General features: G+C 38.3%; 1 protein-coding gene across 5 annotated transcripts; it reads left to right on the plus strand.

The window, feature by feature from the left end:
• The first annotated feature begins 8,053 nt into the window (after window positions 1-8,053).
• Window positions 8,054-18,151, plus strand: LOC119550635 (protein anachronism). 5 transcript variants are annotated; one of them, XM_037859471.1, is made up of 5 exons: window positions 8,054-8,617; window positions 13,482-13,876; window positions 14,877-15,113; window positions 15,926-15,998; window positions 16,950-18,151. In XM_037859471.1, exons 1-5 carry the CDS (start codon window positions 8,322-8,324, stop codon window positions 17,377-17,379), a joined length of 1,431 nt encoding a protein of 476 aa, XP_037715399.1. In that variant the 5' UTR covers window positions 8,054-8,321; the 3' UTR covers window positions 17,380-18,151. The 5 variants fall into 5 exon arrangements, with proteins under 5 accessions (XP_037715399.1, XP_037715400.1, XP_037715401.1 ...); XM_037859472.1 differs by having other exon boundaries at window positions 13,482-13,867; XM_037859473.1 differs by having other exon boundaries at window positions 13,491-13,876.
• The last annotated feature ends 61 nt before the right edge of the window (window positions 18,152-18,212 follow it).

An 18,212-nucleotide genomic window follows, 5' to 3' on the forward strand; every position in this document is an offset into this window, starting at 1 on the left:
TAGCTATATAGGTATACCCACTTATATTTGTACTCACTTCAGCAGGAGCTGCACGTAGCCAGAGGGGAATGCTGGAGTATGAGTGGTATTTGCGCCAATTATGGTCAGGTTGCATCTTCATTTATTTGATTACCTTGGCAGTGCTTTAGCATCGCAGAACGCATCACTCGGGGACAGTGCTGTCTTCTTAGCTTATTTCGGTCTGAAGAATCCGATAAAAGTAGGATAGTTTATTATAGTAACTTCAGCATATTGATTATACCCGTAGATATGTAATGTATGAAAATGAGTGTAAAGAATTGGTTTACATTTTTCAGAAGTGAGCAAGAATACGCATTTCTACACAATGTACAAAAATAAATAGAACTATAACTACTTTCTTTATTTTCTAATCATTTTGTTGAGTGATACCAGCATGTTGGACCATCCCTATTTAGTCATAGAGTCAGGTCTATTGATAAAATTATTTTATAAGTATAATTGGACAAATATATGTGTATAAATAAATCTCTATTGCCTAGGTTGACATCTCGGGAATTACAGATTAGATAACAGAAAGGATAAAAGTTTATTATATTTATAAGGTGAAAAGGTATTAATGAAGTTTTAATTCCTTTTTTAAAAGTCTTAGCTCATCTTAATAGTTTTAAAAGTTTCCTAATCATGCCCATTATATCATAGGACTTCTTAAAAAGTTTAATATAAATCAGAATTAGTTTTGTTCTAGCTTTTAGTGGGCTAAGGCACATTTATTCCCTGGCATCTCTGTTGGAGGAGAGCCCACTGCCTTCGTCTGTGTCTGAATGGGCAGCTCCTTTAAGGCCGACGACAGGTGCCTAATCAATAGACCAAATGACCACTGACAGCATTTGGCTGGGAGTTATTTTTCACTTTTACTACCTGGCCATGGCCACAAGATTGCCGATTCCACTTTTGGGCCCGAGCTGGGCCATGGCCATGGGGCAGCTCCAGCTCGAATCTGCATTAATTTACGGCCTGTGATGGTCAGACGGCCAGAAGGCAGACAGCAGACAGCCGGGAGCCGGGAGCCCAAGAGGGTCCAAGACTGGCTCCTCCTCGCTTAGTCATCAAGATGGCCACTGACCAGAGGCAATTAACATCGGCGACAATTCGGCCTGCCTTCAGAGCCTCAAATTGAAATTCGAAAAGTGGCAGAAGTGGCAGGAGTGGCAGGGAAAAGGCAGCAGCTCCAGCCGTTCCGATGCTTATCTGTGCTTAGAAAAAAAGCGCGCGATAATTAAAAATATTGTAAAATGCCAGACGGCCAGACGCTCATAATTGCTGGTAGAGGCGGAGGGCCCAGGCCCAGGCAAAATCGCAGACGATGGAGAATCAGTCAAAGTCTCAGTTTACAGCTACCAGACAACGCGACGCGACGGAGGAGCACTGCATGTGCATATCATTTAAATAACTTTCCGCCGAGCAGCACAAGTGTGAAACTGCAGCCACTACTATCCATCCATCCATCCAGCCAGCCAGTCATCCGACGGGTCGGTTCACCTGCTCCGCTGCAGAACCGACCATCACATCGCATCGCATCGCATGGGCCCATGGTCCATATTTGGATGCAGCAACGGCAGCGCATCTGCATCACTTAAGGACCAACATCGACATCGCCAGCAGCTCCGACGTGTCTGCCACGGCCTCCAGACAAACTGCAGACATGCACTTGTCTCCGGCTGGCTGGCTGGCTGGGATGGGATGGGATGGGATGGGTTGGGTTGTATTGGGATGGGCTGGGTCAGCCTCCAACTCCACTCCGACTGCCCCTCCATCCACCTCCTTCCTCCGGCGAACGCATTCATTGTCAATTTTGACAATCAACAAGACGCGGCTACACATGCCCCTGCTTCTAAAACACCACCACACAGTCGAAAATCAGATATGATACGATCGCAAGTTTATTACATATGTACTTTACACATTTTCAATTTTTGAAAATGCTTATAAAATATTAGGACTAAGGTTATTTTAAATATACTCTTGGTTTAACAAAAGGACAAGGATAACATTAAACATTTTCGTGGTTTTTAAATGCAAACATTTGTAGATATCATAAGTAATGTTGCTTAACAAAAAACAAACAATATTACAATTTTTGTTTATTATAACTAGGCGTTGGATTATTCATTAAAAAATTTTTTAAACATCCGTTTATGTTTTTTATAAAACCATAGGTATATAAATAAAGTTAAAAATGAATAATATTTTATCTATAATTCTAACCTTTTTTGTGTCATTGGAAACTTTTTCAATATAATCCGATATCCAATATCTAAGCTGTTTTAAGCGAGTTCTTAAAAATCTTGTGCTTATTCTTACTATGTTCAACTATTTATAAAATATTTTAAAAATGAGGTCCCCTCTATAATTCCTCGGAATACATTTAGATGTAATATGATGTATCATATTATAAATATGATATAATATATTATGATATGAAATGATATGATATGATATGATATGATACATGATATGATATTATATGATATGATATGATATGATATGATATTATATGCTATTTTTAAATATTATTTCATTACCAACCGATCGTGAGTAGACCCAATATTTTTCCCTGTGCAGCACCTCCAGCCGCAGTCTCTGCGACGGGCTGTCTGGCTCTCGGAGTCTTGGAGTCTCGGTCTCGGTCTCGGTCTGCATCTTCGTCGGCTGAGATCTGGATCTGGCTGGAAGGGGCTGGGCCCAAACAAAACACCAACAGAAGCCAAACGACGGCACGCGAAAGTCTTAAAACCGAAAATGAAAATGCGCAAAAATTAATAACAATCAGGCCTGGGGGCAGCAGTACCATGGAGAATACCAAACACCCTTATCTGACATGTATGACACTTTTAATAATACATGAAACCCGCTAAGCTAATAAAAAGCTGATCCTACTAAAAAATAGTATTGATAGGGGGCCTACCTATCTGTCAACATGTTCTTACTGAAAAACTTTAATTGATAATCAAAGTATACGGGTAAAATAACAGTCATTTTAAATTGTTTATTGCCGGCAATTAGTATTGTTTATGCTTAAACGGTCGAACTTCCAACTGAAACCATCATCTTTCTTTAAAAAATATTGGTTTATAGAGACTTTGAGTTATACAATATCTGTATTGCCATTAAAACTAGTTATGTTTTAATTTATGTAGACCAATAAGCAATCCCAGAATTCCTAAAATACCTCATTAATGAATATGACAGACTGCAGGTCTTATGAGTGATACCTCAACCTTAAAGGAAGGGTATACCCGAAACGGCAGCAGAAGAAGCGGCTGGAAATAAACGGTAGCACCGGCCTGGAGGGCAGAAAACAACACAATAACAAATTGGCTTCTGGTCTTTGCATTCCACATGCAATCTGAGACAACAATAACGACAACTGCATTCGGCGGTTGCACCGGCAACCCGGCAATCGGTGCTCGGTACTGGCTAAAAGCCAGTGGCCAAGATCCAGAGAGATGGTAGCACCCTCGGAGCCCGTGCCCGCTCCTCCAGCCACCGGCTAACTAACCAGAACCAGCACCCATGCTGTATGCTATATGCTATATGTCTGGGCCTTAGACGGGGTCTGGGAACACCTCTTCTTCTTGGTTCGGAACTGAGCCGGTGCTGACTTGACACGTCTGGTTCGCTGGCTGACGAACATCGAGTGTTTTTAATAGACATGCACCAGCCCACCGGACCTTACCGCCGGCTGTCTCGCCCCTGCCCATTGAGGGTTCTTTCATTCGCTTCTTCTTAGAGTGAGAAAAAATGAACTAGGTGATCTTGAAAAATTATACAAATAATAAATTATCAGATATGATAACAGAAGATAAACTTTTCAATCCCAAAATCCCATTATTATTACTACTATTTATATCTAGAGTTCGACTTATATGCAAACCCGTATTCTTAATATTCGATTCTAAGCGATCTTTAATTAAATTCTATTGTTCTTCCAAAAAACAAACTGTAAGTTTTGCTTAAAGCTGATTATAAATTTAAGAACACGTATCTTTAATATATGACAAAATATTGCTTTAAATCGAATGTTGGGGACTCGTTTTTTATATGAATCATATAATATCATATCTTTACCTCACACAGTTAATTTATTTTATATCATATTGTAAGAAGAGTTAATTTTGCACATTATAAAATTAAAAACTTTAAAACACTATAATATATAAATAGGAAATCCCTATACATAGAATCTTAAAGTCAAATTCCCCTCGTTATATTTTTATTTTTCTCAGTGTTATCTTCGTTTGTGTTGATTGTGTAAGGTAGGTGACTTGGAATCCCGATCCCCCTTGGAGTGAGGGATAATTATGTTAACTACGTGTTGATGGTTAAATAATTTCGCTTCGGTGCATGCATATTTAATGTGCCTGGAACTGCATCTAATTAAATTACAATGCCAAAATTTTAGTTATTACCTAATTCCTGGAAATACCACACCCTTTCTTGGTAATCGCGAACATCAAATCACGCACCACTCTGATAGTGTTTATAGTTTCATTAGCTGAGCTATGACTGCTCAATAAAGTTTATATTAGAACCTTAAAACCCACTTCACACTATAAATCCAAAAATAGTTATAACAAACCGATAAGCCATTAGTTCCAGCATTCCAATGACAGCATAAAACGTATTTAGCGGATGCTTATTTAGTTTGAACAATTCCAAGTACTTCAATCCTATACCTAATCTTTGGTAATATATTTGGTAGAACTGATGAGTCAGCATTTGTACTACAACATAGCGATAAAATTTGGCTAAGAACTAGCAACAATAAAATTCACTTCAAAAAGGCTTTTGATAATCTAACACTCTACTTATTATGGAAATCAAGTCTTTTAGTTAACTCTTTTTGAGGTTTTAATGATATATTACATTTATGTATCGTATTTATCGTAGACCTAGATAAATGGTAGATATCTCAAAGAGATACCTCCAAAATGGTACATTCTTGGAGATATGGTTTTTATTTACATTATCCATATTTTAATAATCCGCAGTTTGCTTAGTAGCAGTAGTATCTTCATTAATAACTACGCTCTATTTCACTTCATTAATAACTACGCTCTATTTCACTAGATTTAATCACGTTAGTGATTACCAGTTAATTGTACACACTTTTTTTAAACTGTTGCGATCGATTAAATATAGAAATGTGTTTGGGCACTTGTAACCATCCAGCAAATAGCCTACAACTTGAAAGTTGGCAGATGTTTTTCAGACAGGTGTTGGCCATAGAGTGGTGATAGTGGTGCCGGTGGTGCTACTGGTCTTTAGAGCCCTCACGTGCCCACACCCAGCTGGATGGGATGGGAATTGTTGCTCATTGGCGGCAATTGCCGGATACCGTTTAAAATTAAGCCCCACAAATTGGCACGAGCGTGAGACATAGTACGGATTTGTCAGAAAATTGCTTTCAAAAATAACCGCGAGCAAAAAATAAGTGTTCTCGCAAGATCAAAAGAAAACCAGAAGTATTTAGATTTTGAGTATTATGCATTTAGAAGTTAGCCAATTATGTGTCCACGCGAACGGGCAGCCTTGAAAAGTTAATGAAAAATCAAAAAAGGCTGCGACTTGACTCATGTGGCATTCCAATTGTCTAGATATATCTACATGTCTGGCTCTTTTTTCAGTTGTTGTTGACATCCACATATCCACATTGTCCACAAAGTGGGACAAATTCTATGCGAGCGCTCGAATAAACAAACATTATTATATAAACTTCGCGACAAGAGGCGCTGATTGCGTTCTACATATATCTTGTTTTCATTTATCCCCCGTATCCCCCAGCGAGATTATGAATCTGGGCATTTGATGCGATTGCAATTTTACATAACACCCGACGTCTGGACAACCCCCCTCCCCTGCCATCCACCCACCAGTCTATTCAGTACTTAAACGGTGTGTAGACACACATCACATGAATGGACAGCGGGACGGAGCCGAATCCAGACTTTATTAAGTGCTGCGAATTATACAATCATTTTGAAATTCAATTTTGGTCCAGACGAAATGCTGGGAAAGATGAAGATGTTTAGATGCTGCAAATAAATAAATAAATCAAGAACGTCCTTGAAGTCTGGCTGTTGGGATTTCCGTATGCGAGTGGAATGAATAATGCGGAATAGCGTCGGAAGTGTTTCGGTATTCCTAGAAAGGATGGGCTTTCTGGGGTTATCAATAGGGTATATCAGTATGAATAATACGCAATAGCGTCGGAAGTCTTTTGGTATTCCTAGATCGTAGAGCTCCCGAAATAGATCGACCAAAGGATGGACTTTCTGGGGTTATCCGCATGAATAATATGAAATAGCTTCAGAACTTTGGTATTCCTAGATCGTAGAGTCCGCAAAATAGACCCACCAAAGGATGGGCTTTCTGGGGTTAATGCCGTACCAGGCACCGTACGCACCTCTAATAGGATATATCCGCCCAATTCATGAACTACCTTTCAATTGATGAACTACGCACTTTCTAGCCTATCTTTTTGTCAGTTGATTAATCCGCACGCACAAATCCCGACGACAACTGAAAGTCAAGCGGAAAGGCATCTTGGATTTTGTGCGCCGAAAACACAAAAAACACCAACTGATAACACACATAACAGGCGTATCAAAACAATTTGATTAGGTAATACTAATTCTGTGGTCGCCTGGAGAATATCACTTCAAATTAATCTAATCGCCCACGCACATAATAGGAATTACCCATGCCAGAGTATTTACGGACATTTCTCCGGCTTAGATGGGTGCAAAATCATTCAAAAATTTGACACAGCGATTTCAACTGTGTGGTGGTCGAGTATTTAGTTTGTTTGGAGTGTGTGAAGTGCGGTGATAGGGACACGTTTCTATCAGATAGTTGTATCTGATAGCGGACACTCAAAGGAGTCACCAAACAAACCTAGGTTAGGGCCAGACCAGAAGTATCACTTTCAGGCCCACAGATAAGCTTCATCTCGAGCGCGCAGGCACAGCCGCAGATACAGATACAGATGCAGATAGAGATACAGATACAGATACAGATACATCCAAGCACTATGCCCATGACGACGTCAGTTGCGCCGGCAGATTGATTGGTCGGCCAACACATTGCCGAGCGCCAGCCGAAGCACCAGCCGAAGTCTGCAAGCGCTACACTGCAAACTCATTTCGGGTGCGATGCGGTTTCACCTGGAAATCACTGACTATACGGGTTCTTTAAATTAATAATGAATATACACATTCTTTTAAGAAATACATGGTCGTTAAAGTTATGTTTTCATAATTTTTTTACTTTATAAGAGATGAATGAATATTTATGTAAAGAAAATAAAAAAAATATTGTAAAACTAGTTCGAACAAATTCTTAAAGATATCCTAAGGTAGTTTATTAAGATTAATAAAATCATAATACAAGCTTTAAATTTTAATAAGCGGTCAAGTTACTAATATATCGTAAAAACATCCTTGTTTTGAGTCGAAGGCCCAAGACCCCGTAATCGTTGAGCTCATAAAGTACAATTTAATATACATATATGTACTAGGTACATTGTACCTATAGTATACTAGTAACTCTATAAGTATTAGCCTTAACTCTTAAATAAATAAAAGAAATAGGTACGTTTTTATAATTTTTAATAATGCTAACCTACTAAAATATAAAAATATGTTTACTATTACAGATTGAGCAATCATTTTTAATATAGACATTTTATGTACCTAATTTAATTAAACTTGTACCTAAAATTTGAAAGAAAAAGGGCAACCAATTTTATTTACTTTTAGAACCACACATATCTTAGTTCTTAAGCCGATTTTAATTTCCAAATATTTCAAGCTTTACGTAAATATTTTAAGTTGAAGCCCTCTAAAAAGCTAGCACTGAAATATATTCAGTTAAGCTTTTGCCGCCCCCATTTTCTTGCGGTGTCGGCAGCAACGCAGCGTTTACGACCATAACAAAGTAGATATGCCCCGGCACAACCAAATTTTTTCTTATTTAAGACTAAAAAACCGACTGGCGCAAATCACTTCATACTTGGTTCTTAGAGCGAACACATCGAGAAGCTGAAGCAAGAAACAAAAAATCAAATCAGCTATAAAAATACACAAGTTCGCCAGCCGGTATCCAGCTGAAGAGGAAAAGATAATACTTGGATTGGCCTTAAAAATGCAGTGAAAAATGTGCAAAAAATACATACAGCTTAATTGTTAAATGATCTAGTGGTTGCTATAAGGAAAAATATAAACATTCTCCTGTGAAAAACATTCAGTTTGGTTGAGGCCAAAGAACATATCATAAAAATGGCAAGTGCTGTGCGTGGTGAAAGGTGCGGAAGGAGTCGCATTAGAGAGCTAATTTTGGTCCTGACATTGGTCACGATGTCCGGTAACTCAAGGGCCATCCCCCTAGATCCCTCCTTCTTCATAGAGGGGGTGCAGTCGGAGGTGGTGAACCCATTCAACCGCACCATCCTCAACCGCTTCAACCTGACCGAGGAGCAGATCCTGAGCATCCAGAACCGCAGTAATCCCAACATGAGGGACTCTGCCGGCCAGACCTCCAATCAACAGTTTCTTCAGCAGATCGCCACTCAGCGGTAAGTACCAAAAATAAAGAAATGCCTCAAAATTGTCAGAAACACGCGCTGTCAATCACTGTCACAATTTCGCCCAGAATAGGTACACCTTTCCCCAAATAGAAATTTAAAGCAAAAGAACAAAAATGACTTGCTGAAAAATGTTTAGCCAGGAATTTTAAAAAATTGCTATTTTGTATACAAAACACTGCACTTTGCTATAAAACGCTCAATCAGTTTCGGCCATACATTGTGTATAAACACAATTTTCTGCTGCCAAATTGCCAAAATATTTGCTAAGTGAGGGATTTGTCCAAATCGGGCCAATTTCAGTCAAGGCTAAAAACATTTGTGCATCTTACGCCTTTGTGGCCAAGCACCCAAAAAAATCTATAGCGCCGTACTTTTTCGGGGTATATATTTTAAAGTACATTGTACATGGTGCGCTTCATTGGGTTTATCTTCAGCACGATTTCCCACCATACGTAAAGAAAATTAATATTTTCCCAAGGGACTTTCCACATGTGCTCTCGATTAATATTTATTTATTGATTGAATGCATCGCTAAATGCATGACGTTCTTACGAAAAGTCATAAATGTAATGGCCTCGCTTAGCAGACCGAAAGTTATGATCAATAAATTATTTTAGCTATATACGAAAAGCGTGCCAATGAATTGCGTCTTTTGTTTTTGATTATCGGAGAACTGGAGTGATTAGAATCACAGGATATTCTAGTTTTACAGAGATTTGTATTAAGTTAAGATTATAAATCAGTTAGCCAATCGAATCTTTGATAACATATCATTTGGTATACCAAATAAATATTTTCCAAAATGTCTTTTTATAAAACGTAATAGATTTTAAACAAGCTTTTGAATAATAAGGCAAAACCTTTTTGATAACAATACGCAATAACATACCAATTTAAATTTTGTGACAAAGGCTTTCTAGGTATCCATCAGATATATGATCTTATAAATGATTTTAAAACATCATTATAAATAACTTTATCCAAATCGATAATATCAAATAGATCATTGTGAAAATGTCCTTACAATTTTAAAGGTAACCAGATACCTGATAAAGCCTCATCATATTATCATCATCATATTAAATAGATTTTATTAAATGGAATCTGAACCAACTTTAATCTTGTATGGTATCTGTTGCATACATCGGATATATCTAAACATTATTAAAAATTACCATAGGCCAGACAAAGACTTCAAAGGCCTTTTAACCAACCGTCCAACTCCTCACAACACGAAGTAGATCAAAGTGACGAGGGCCTGGCAGCCCAGATCCATCAATGGTATCTGTTGTATCCATCAGATACTGTAGTGCAACTGTCGCGACGCCGCTGCACAATGCGGACACACTGAAAGGCTGCATCGAATTCCGGCGGCGACCTCTGTATCTGTATCTGTATCTGTATCTGTATCTTTGTGTGCCCGCGGATGTCTGGCACATGTCTGGGAGCAGTCTGGGCCATGTCTAGCTATCTGGCTATCCGGCACCGACTCCTCCGTCTGAGTCCCCGTCTCCGGTAATGAACTTTTTGTAGGTCGTTGCTATGCAGGTCGGGCATTCGTGGGGGCCAACAGCTGATATCTAAATTGTTTCATCTTATTTGATTGCTTTGGCAGAGTTCCGCTCGCAGGCGAATGCGAAACAAAAAACTTATGACGTATGAGTAATATCGGGTATAGCAGACATGTCTGCCCCCAGCAATCCAGCAATGGTGCAATGCAAACAGTTGTAGGTTGTAGGCGTGTTGCTGTGCACCTCGACTGTTGCTGTTGCTGTTGCTGTTGCTGTTTCTGTTGGTTGCATGATAATGAAGTGCAGCCGGCGAGACACTGTCTAGCCGTTGTTGCTACTGTTGCTGTTGCTGTTGCTGTTGCTACTGATGTGGCCAAAGGCAACAAACTGCAAAACCGCAGACGCAGACACTGAGGCGATGCATTCAGAGATGTCTGCCCCGGGCAAATGGAGGCCAATGCAAATTTCCTCCACAGCCCCCAGGGCACCTGCCCCACAAGACGGAACCCGAACCCGAACCCAAAGACTCTGCGCATGCGTGACTCACGCATGAACAGAAATGGCATCCACGGCAGCCAGAGTATCTCGGTAGCATCTACAGTGCACTTTGAAAAAAAGCTATACCTATCCCAGCTCAGTTATTCCTAGCACTCTCCACATATTGGTGCATAAGAAACAAACAAACATCAAATGATTTTAAGTTCTACTTTTAAATATTATTATTAGATACACCTTCATAAGAATATACATACTCCTATATCCTTAACCACTTCGCAACCTCAAAAATCTATGCAGCTTAAAATCATTTTGCCATTTTTATTTATTTCAATTGTAAGGAATTTTTTATAAAACCAAATCTTAAATCCAATATTTCTTATAGCCTGAATCGTTCTACGAAAGACCTTTGTCAAATTTAAACTATGAGATCCAAAATCATATATCAACTAAAATGGTCTTATAAAGGTCAGTTGAATAATATACATCTCATTTAATATTTTGAATAGATTATCAAAGCAAACAAACAATATAAATCAGAAACCTTAAAAGGGATGACTAAATGGAAATCGGAAAAACTTTATTTTTATTAGGATAAATGTACAGAGGATAGTATAATATTTCAGTATTGAAAACTTATATTTCCCTCACACCTTTTACGAGGCAACCATGTTTATGTAACTATATATATAATATAATATATCATATCGTTTAGAATACCATTTAAAAAATCTTAAAAGTAAAATTGAAGTAAGACCAAGTACACAAGTTAAGTAAAGAAAAAGATATTCGTTGATTACCAAAGAACCTTAAATGGCATCCGTTTTCCATAGAATCAGATCATAATGGAAATATATAATATTGTATTATTATTATATACTAGCATAATAAAGATATATTTCCTAAATAGCTTTTAAGACGCAATCGTATAACTAAGCAAAAAAATATATCATATCATTTAAAAGATCCCAAAGGCTAAATTGATATAAGACCAGGTAGTTTTTTACCAAAAACCTTTAAATAGCATCCGTTTCCCTTATGAATCAGATCAGATTGACCTCGATTTCGTGCGATTTTTTTCGGTGCAGGACGGCAGACAGGCAGCGAGCAAACAACCAGCGGACAATCTGTCTAGACAAACGCCAGACAAACGGCACGACTCAACGAGTTTTCAAGTTCATGCCACACAGCCAACTCCAGACGACTCCGCATTCTGAAGCTGCCTGGCCAGCCCAGCTAGCCAGTTGGCCAGTTAGCCAGACAGCTTCGGACAGATTCGATTCAGTTCGAGTCGATCGATGCGATCACAACGTAAACATAAACATAAACAAGAGAACCCATATATTCAGCCATGGGCTTGGTTCAGATTCGGTACTGAGAAAGACCGAAAACTGGAAGTCAGCGGGCGAATCGACCGTGTTTCATAATTATTTTTTGGCTAGACAAACTGCGCCGCGGGCCACACACACAAAAAGCCAAAACAATTAATCAGTTATTTACTTGATCTTTTTGTGCATTTCGTGAGGGGGAAAATAAAAAGCGAAATGTCAAGCACGTCTCAATTACCGATCCAGACGCATACAATTGTCCAATTTTGCGGCGAGTGAGTGTGGCCAGATTAGATCATAGCTAACTAACTATTGTTGTCTGCCCGGTCTCCAGATGATATGATGATGGTACACTTGTAGAAAGGTTCCAGAAATGTATTATAAATTGTATAACATTTGAAACTAATGTAAAAATGATGAAATTTTTTTAAAAATCTGTCAGGTTTTGTATTTGTTTTTTAAGATCTACATATATCATTTATCAGTAGGTCTAGAGGTTTTTCTAAGCTGGACTTTTTTTCCGTGTACTGACACTCGCACAGACAGATTTCTGTCTCGATCTCAATGGGTTTTTAAGTGACACGGGTCTGTCATTTGCTCCACTATTCGCACTTAGCTCATAATCAAGTTTAGGAAATATCCCGAACGAGCGTAAAATGTGGAAATGCCTCCAATCAGCGCAGATTTAGTTCTTCTATAAGAAAGAAAAATAGTTAAGTAGTCCCTAAGTCGTTTGATGGTTCTCCGGATAAGCAGCAATCAAAAGGCCTCAGTGAACTCATTTTTAATCTGAATGACAAACCTTTTTTTAAGAACTAGCAAACCCAATAAACACCCATATGCGTAGTTTATTTTTACAAACAATTGTTGGCCTCGGAATCGAAAAACATTTAGAACTATGTTTTTCAAGAACTCTTGAAATCTCAGATTTCGAGGGCGAGCAATCCAAAGTAGTTGGATTATCTTGAAAAGTGAAAAGGTATAGCCAATTGATAAAAACCCAAAATAAATCATAATCAGTTTGGAAATAAGTTTTATGAACAAAAAGAGCACTGAACTCTGGCTATCACGCGATTGTGTTCTATGGAGAACAGTTTACTCATTATGGGTGGGGGGTTCCCAAGTATTTTGGCGACTGATTTACCAGTCCGTCGATAAGAAATAGTTTGTTCGCAGCCAGTGTTATCCGACTAAATTGAATCAAAGTTATAAATTCTCGGCAAATGGCCCGTGCTCTATGGCTTGGTTTTTCTATAGTGAGTGTGTGTAACGCTGACAGCGCTCTAATGTCAATTAAGTGAGCCTTACATAAACACTTGAACTAAATTTTCTGGGCGGGACAACTTAAGCATACAAATAGTTGTGAGATGGGGCATGAATTGGTGCCACTTCGCGGTACCCATTGGCTAAGGGGGTATATTGGGCTTAGTTTTTGATTTTATTTTAGTCATCATGGAACATATTTAAGAACATTTAAAATATGTCACAAAGTCCCATTAGTCTTATTAATATCCCAAGTAATTCCAGACTCAACGACATCTTAAAGAACGTGCAAAAGGCCATCTCGAATGAGCCCAATGGCAGCGTGTCCAAGGAGAAGGCCGGCTTTCCCATCTGCAACGCGGAGACCACCAGTCCGCAGGAGTGGCCGGTGGGCAACAACGTGACCCTCACCTTCGCCAGCAGCGTCTTCACCTCCAATAGCGACGACCGCCTGAGCAGCGCCGTGCTCCGCCTCTACAAGACCAATCCCGGCCAGAACCGCGATCAGAGTGGTGGTCAGGTTCCAGCTCAGCCGGCCAGCACGGAGACCTCAAGCAGCCCGGCCAATTGTGCCGAACAGCCCCCTGTGGGTCCCCAGATCCGGGTCACCGTCTCCATTGTCCTCCAGCAGAGGAAGAAACGTAAGTTAGGTAAAAGAAATCCAAAAAACTCAAAAATCATAAGTATCTTATAGATACTTACTTTTTATCATATTAAAATAAAATTAAATAATACATAAATGCAGTGTAACTAATTTATCAGCTTAAAAATAACACATTCTTAATAACCAATGTCTAAACAAAAGAAAAACTTTTCTGGGAAAACCCATTAACATTTTTTAAAATAATAATACGATACTGAAAGGAATATTTCATTGGTTTATTTAAAGAAACTGTTGATTTGATTTATCAAGAAAATAATTTATGATTGAAATTCTAAGAAATATTAAACAATATCAACAATTATTCCTTATAATATACAAACCTTGAAATTCTAAGAAATATTAAACAAATTTTAAAATGTATCAACAAGGCGTACATATATGTATTTATTAAAATATACAAATCTAGAAATATTTATTTACATTTATTTCCTAATAGCATTATTTGCCTCAACTTGGCAAAATAATTGTATTTGTCTGTTATTAATTTTTTTTGTATAAATTGCGTAATTAGTAGATTCAGTTATTTCTTGAATTTTTCGCTTTTAAACTTATGTTCTTACATAACATAAACTAGATTACAAAAGAATACATTATTGTATTAAAACAACATACTACATATATTTAAATCTATGTATTCAGAATTTTCAGCATTTTAACATAATTTCTTTATAACATGAACTGGATTTATGTAGGAAGTTTTTTTTTTAAATATTTTAATTTATTAGTTTTTATTTATCCGGATTTTTCTGCAATTTAACATCTTTGCTTTATAACATAAACTGAATAAATATAGGAAGTGTTTTTCTAAACCTTCAGTTATGAGACATATATATCTGGAATTTTCTGCATTTTAAAATCTTTGCTTTATAATATGAACTAAATTAATATAGGAAGTATTTCATAAATATTTTAATATCATTATATAAAAATGTTATTATATTTTATTTATTTTTTATTTATTAATATATTTTATTTTTCATCCTTAGAGCGCAAGAAGCGCACCTGCAACACGGCCATGCTGAGCAGCTCCTCTTCCGGCTGGGTGGAGATCGACGTGAAGTGCGCCCTGGCCTACTGGGAGCAGCAGCAGCGCCAGCAGCTCCGCCCCCAGCCCCAGCTGACCTCCAGCGTGGTGGGCACCCTGGTGATCGAGGTCCACGACGACGAGGAGAACCCGCTCAAGCCGGGGCTCTACTTCGAGCCGCCCACTTGCGATCAGGCAGGTAAGCGTGTTGTTTGCCATGTCCAACTAACTGCCCCCCGGGAAACCGGGAAACGGAGTGGAGACGCCCCAGCCTCCCCATCAGTCACTCTCTATCTATCTCATCCAAACCACATCCATCTTGGTAGCGACAGGCCCCCTTCCCAGCCAGCCGGCAATATGAATTTTATTTACATTCCCCAAAAGGTCATTACTCAGGGAATTTTGGGGGCCGGCCAGCCGGCAGACGTAAATTGAGCTTACCAAAGAAAGAAATACAAAAAAAAATTGTAATTCCAATGTAATTCCAGACCGAGTTCGAAATTGGGTAGACGTAATCCACAAAAAATACCTAGTCGTCTGATTGTGCTGGCCAGTCAGCAGAATCTAAGTTTCAATTTACAATTCGTAGCCTGCACGTTTTCCTTACGAAATGCTTCCGTCCGTAGATTTGAAATTCATGGGTTTTTGGTTTTTGGGGTTCTGAAAGTGGAGCGGAAGTAAGTAGAGATCCGCTTAAGATTGACTCACTTATTGAGAGCTAACGCCCCGGATCGGTAAGATACACACGCGCAGATGCAGATGCAGATTCCGCTCAAGGTGCTACTAATCGAAATTGCTCATACGCACCGTTGTGCGCAGTGCTCGGCTTTCTGTGTTGTTTAGTTTTTGCGCTTTCTGCTGCCCGAAATGTTTGACGTTGTTGTTTCTGTCTTGTGCTCTTTTGCATGCCCTTTCATTTGCGCCATTTCCAATTTGCATTGCATGACCTACGACATCTTTTTGGCAGAGTTTAATGTTTAATGGTTCCCCGGTTCCCCGCGTATTTTGCAGAGATTGCAGTCCCATGGCGCGTTTACCGAACAGAACCGTTTAAGTCTCATCTGGCGAGTTGGCCATTGCCAAGGTAAGTGCGGCATAGAAAATTTAAATATTATTAAATTATGATTTAAGTAATATGATAATATATATAATTTCAGTTTTCTTAAGAATTGAAATATTAAAAATTTAAATATTATTAAATTATGATTTGAGTAATATGATAATATAAATAATTTCATTTTTCTTAAGAAATGTTCTATGTTTCAAACAAAGTGGATTTTAAAGTAGTACAAATAAGGCTTACAAAATGTAAAAAAAACTGTTTGATATTAAAGATCATTTTTTTTAAAGTTCTAATTTTAATTTCCTTAAAAAAGAGTTCAGAACTGGCAAGCTTTTGTTGATAAATGAGTTTTAAGAACTATCTTAATAAAATCGAACATTTTCACACTACTTTTGTTGATTAAATATTTTTTTAAATTCTATTACATTATCGTTTTCTGTTTTTTAAAATGTTCATTGGAATAACGGCTTCCAAGCAGTTCTTTAAAGCAGTGCATATAGAAGTAGAGTAGATGTAGAGTAAATGTAGAGTAAATGTAGATAAGAACATACAAAATGTAGATTTTAAGGCAAATTTTGTGTTACCAAACCAGGAAAAATATGACTCATGTTCATGGAAGAGGAAGAACACATGGCGCCTTGATTCAAAAATTTTTCATTTTTGAGCTTGATAAAAGTGTAGGAATAGAGAAGAACGAGAACGGATAATATAAAAAATATTCAAAATTGCAATGTACATTAATATGTTATACTCAAAATTAGTAAATTTGACTCAAAGTGAGAAGTTTTGGTATTCGGAAATGTATAAACCCAGATTATAATAATAATCTTTACCAAGAAATTGCATGCCAAAAATCATATATAATTTCATTCCGTTTGAGCTTATCACTTTATTTGAAATATGAAAATTTAATTAGAATAAGAAGTCATACCTTCAAAGGATCTCTCAATAATTGGACTACTTCTTTTGCAGAAAACCAAGGTTAGACATCATGTTCAACGGCAGCAACTACGTGAAGAGCATCTGCAACACACCCAAGAGCAGAGCGTACATCGAATCCACCACATCCAACTCACCCACGATCGACAACCAGCTGGACGAGAGCGGCGAGATCGAGTGCCAGCACTCGGGTCGCACCCACCTGCACCACCGGCGCCATCATAACCACAACCATAGCCACCAACAGCCGGAGTCTGACTCCGAATCCGCCCAAGCCGAAGCTGAGATCGAGGCGGAGGAGCTAATGTCCTCGGCGAGCAACAGTGAACAGCAGATGGAGCCGATCTCGAACCACCACCGACATCGGACTGGCCACCATCATCCGCACCAGCTGCATCAGCACCACCAGCACCACCATCGCCACCCCAAGCACCATAAGATCCCCACCCACAAGCAGGAATAGATGTACCAATCATCCACTCCAGATACCATCCCCCCCATTATTCTCTCTCACCCACACTCATGCTGGTCTTATAATAATGTCTTGTTTTATATTTGTAACTTTAGGGCCAGTTGACTTAATTAGTTCTTAGTTTTTGATCGGTTTCCTTATGACCTTATTTTAAATTCGTTGTAAGCTAAGCCAGTTTTCGGACGAAATTCGATTTTAATTTTAAAATCTCTCTTATATTAGAAGCCTGTGATTTAGATGGGGTTGAATCCGCACATGTTTTGCTACAAAAAAAATTGTTAGAACCTCAAGAGGAAAGCAAACCCGAAAGAAAAATTGAATATGATTTTAGGTAATATATTTAGATGGTAAAACGAAATTAATCAATGCCTTATCGAAGCATTACAATCCCAGACTTCTGCACAATCCACTCGAAAAAACCAGAAAGCCAAGGACGAACCAAATCAAGCATTTTCGATTCCATTGATAAGCGATTACAGTTCCCGGAATACAGTTTTGTTACATAAATAAGTCACTAGGTTAAAAATGCCTTCCTGCTACCAAGAGCAGCCATAAATCTCAAAATTCCCCCGTTTGGAACCCATTGTTCTGTTTTGTTTTTAAGATTTTATAAGAACCACATTTTCATTAAGGCACAAAAAGCTATCGATGTATAATCCCTCACCACCATCCTAACTAAGTGCATTTGTAAAACGTATTGCAAGTATGAATAAAATATGAGAAATACATATATTAATAAATATAAGTCGCAAGCGTGTAAAGTTGCGAATCAAATAAGAAGCCAGTCGACTACTTATTTTCTTGTGTTATCCCCTTTTAGATCA

Source organism: Drosophila subpulchrella, chromosome 2R (assembly GCF_014743375.2).
Source record: "Drosophila subpulchrella strain 33 F10 #4 breed RU33 chromosome 2R, RU_Dsub_v1.1 Primary Assembly, whole genome shotgun sequence".
In the NCBI taxonomy this organism is placed as follows: domain Eukaryota; kingdom Metazoa; phylum Arthropoda; class Insecta; order Diptera; family Drosophilidae; genus Drosophila; species Drosophila subpulchrella.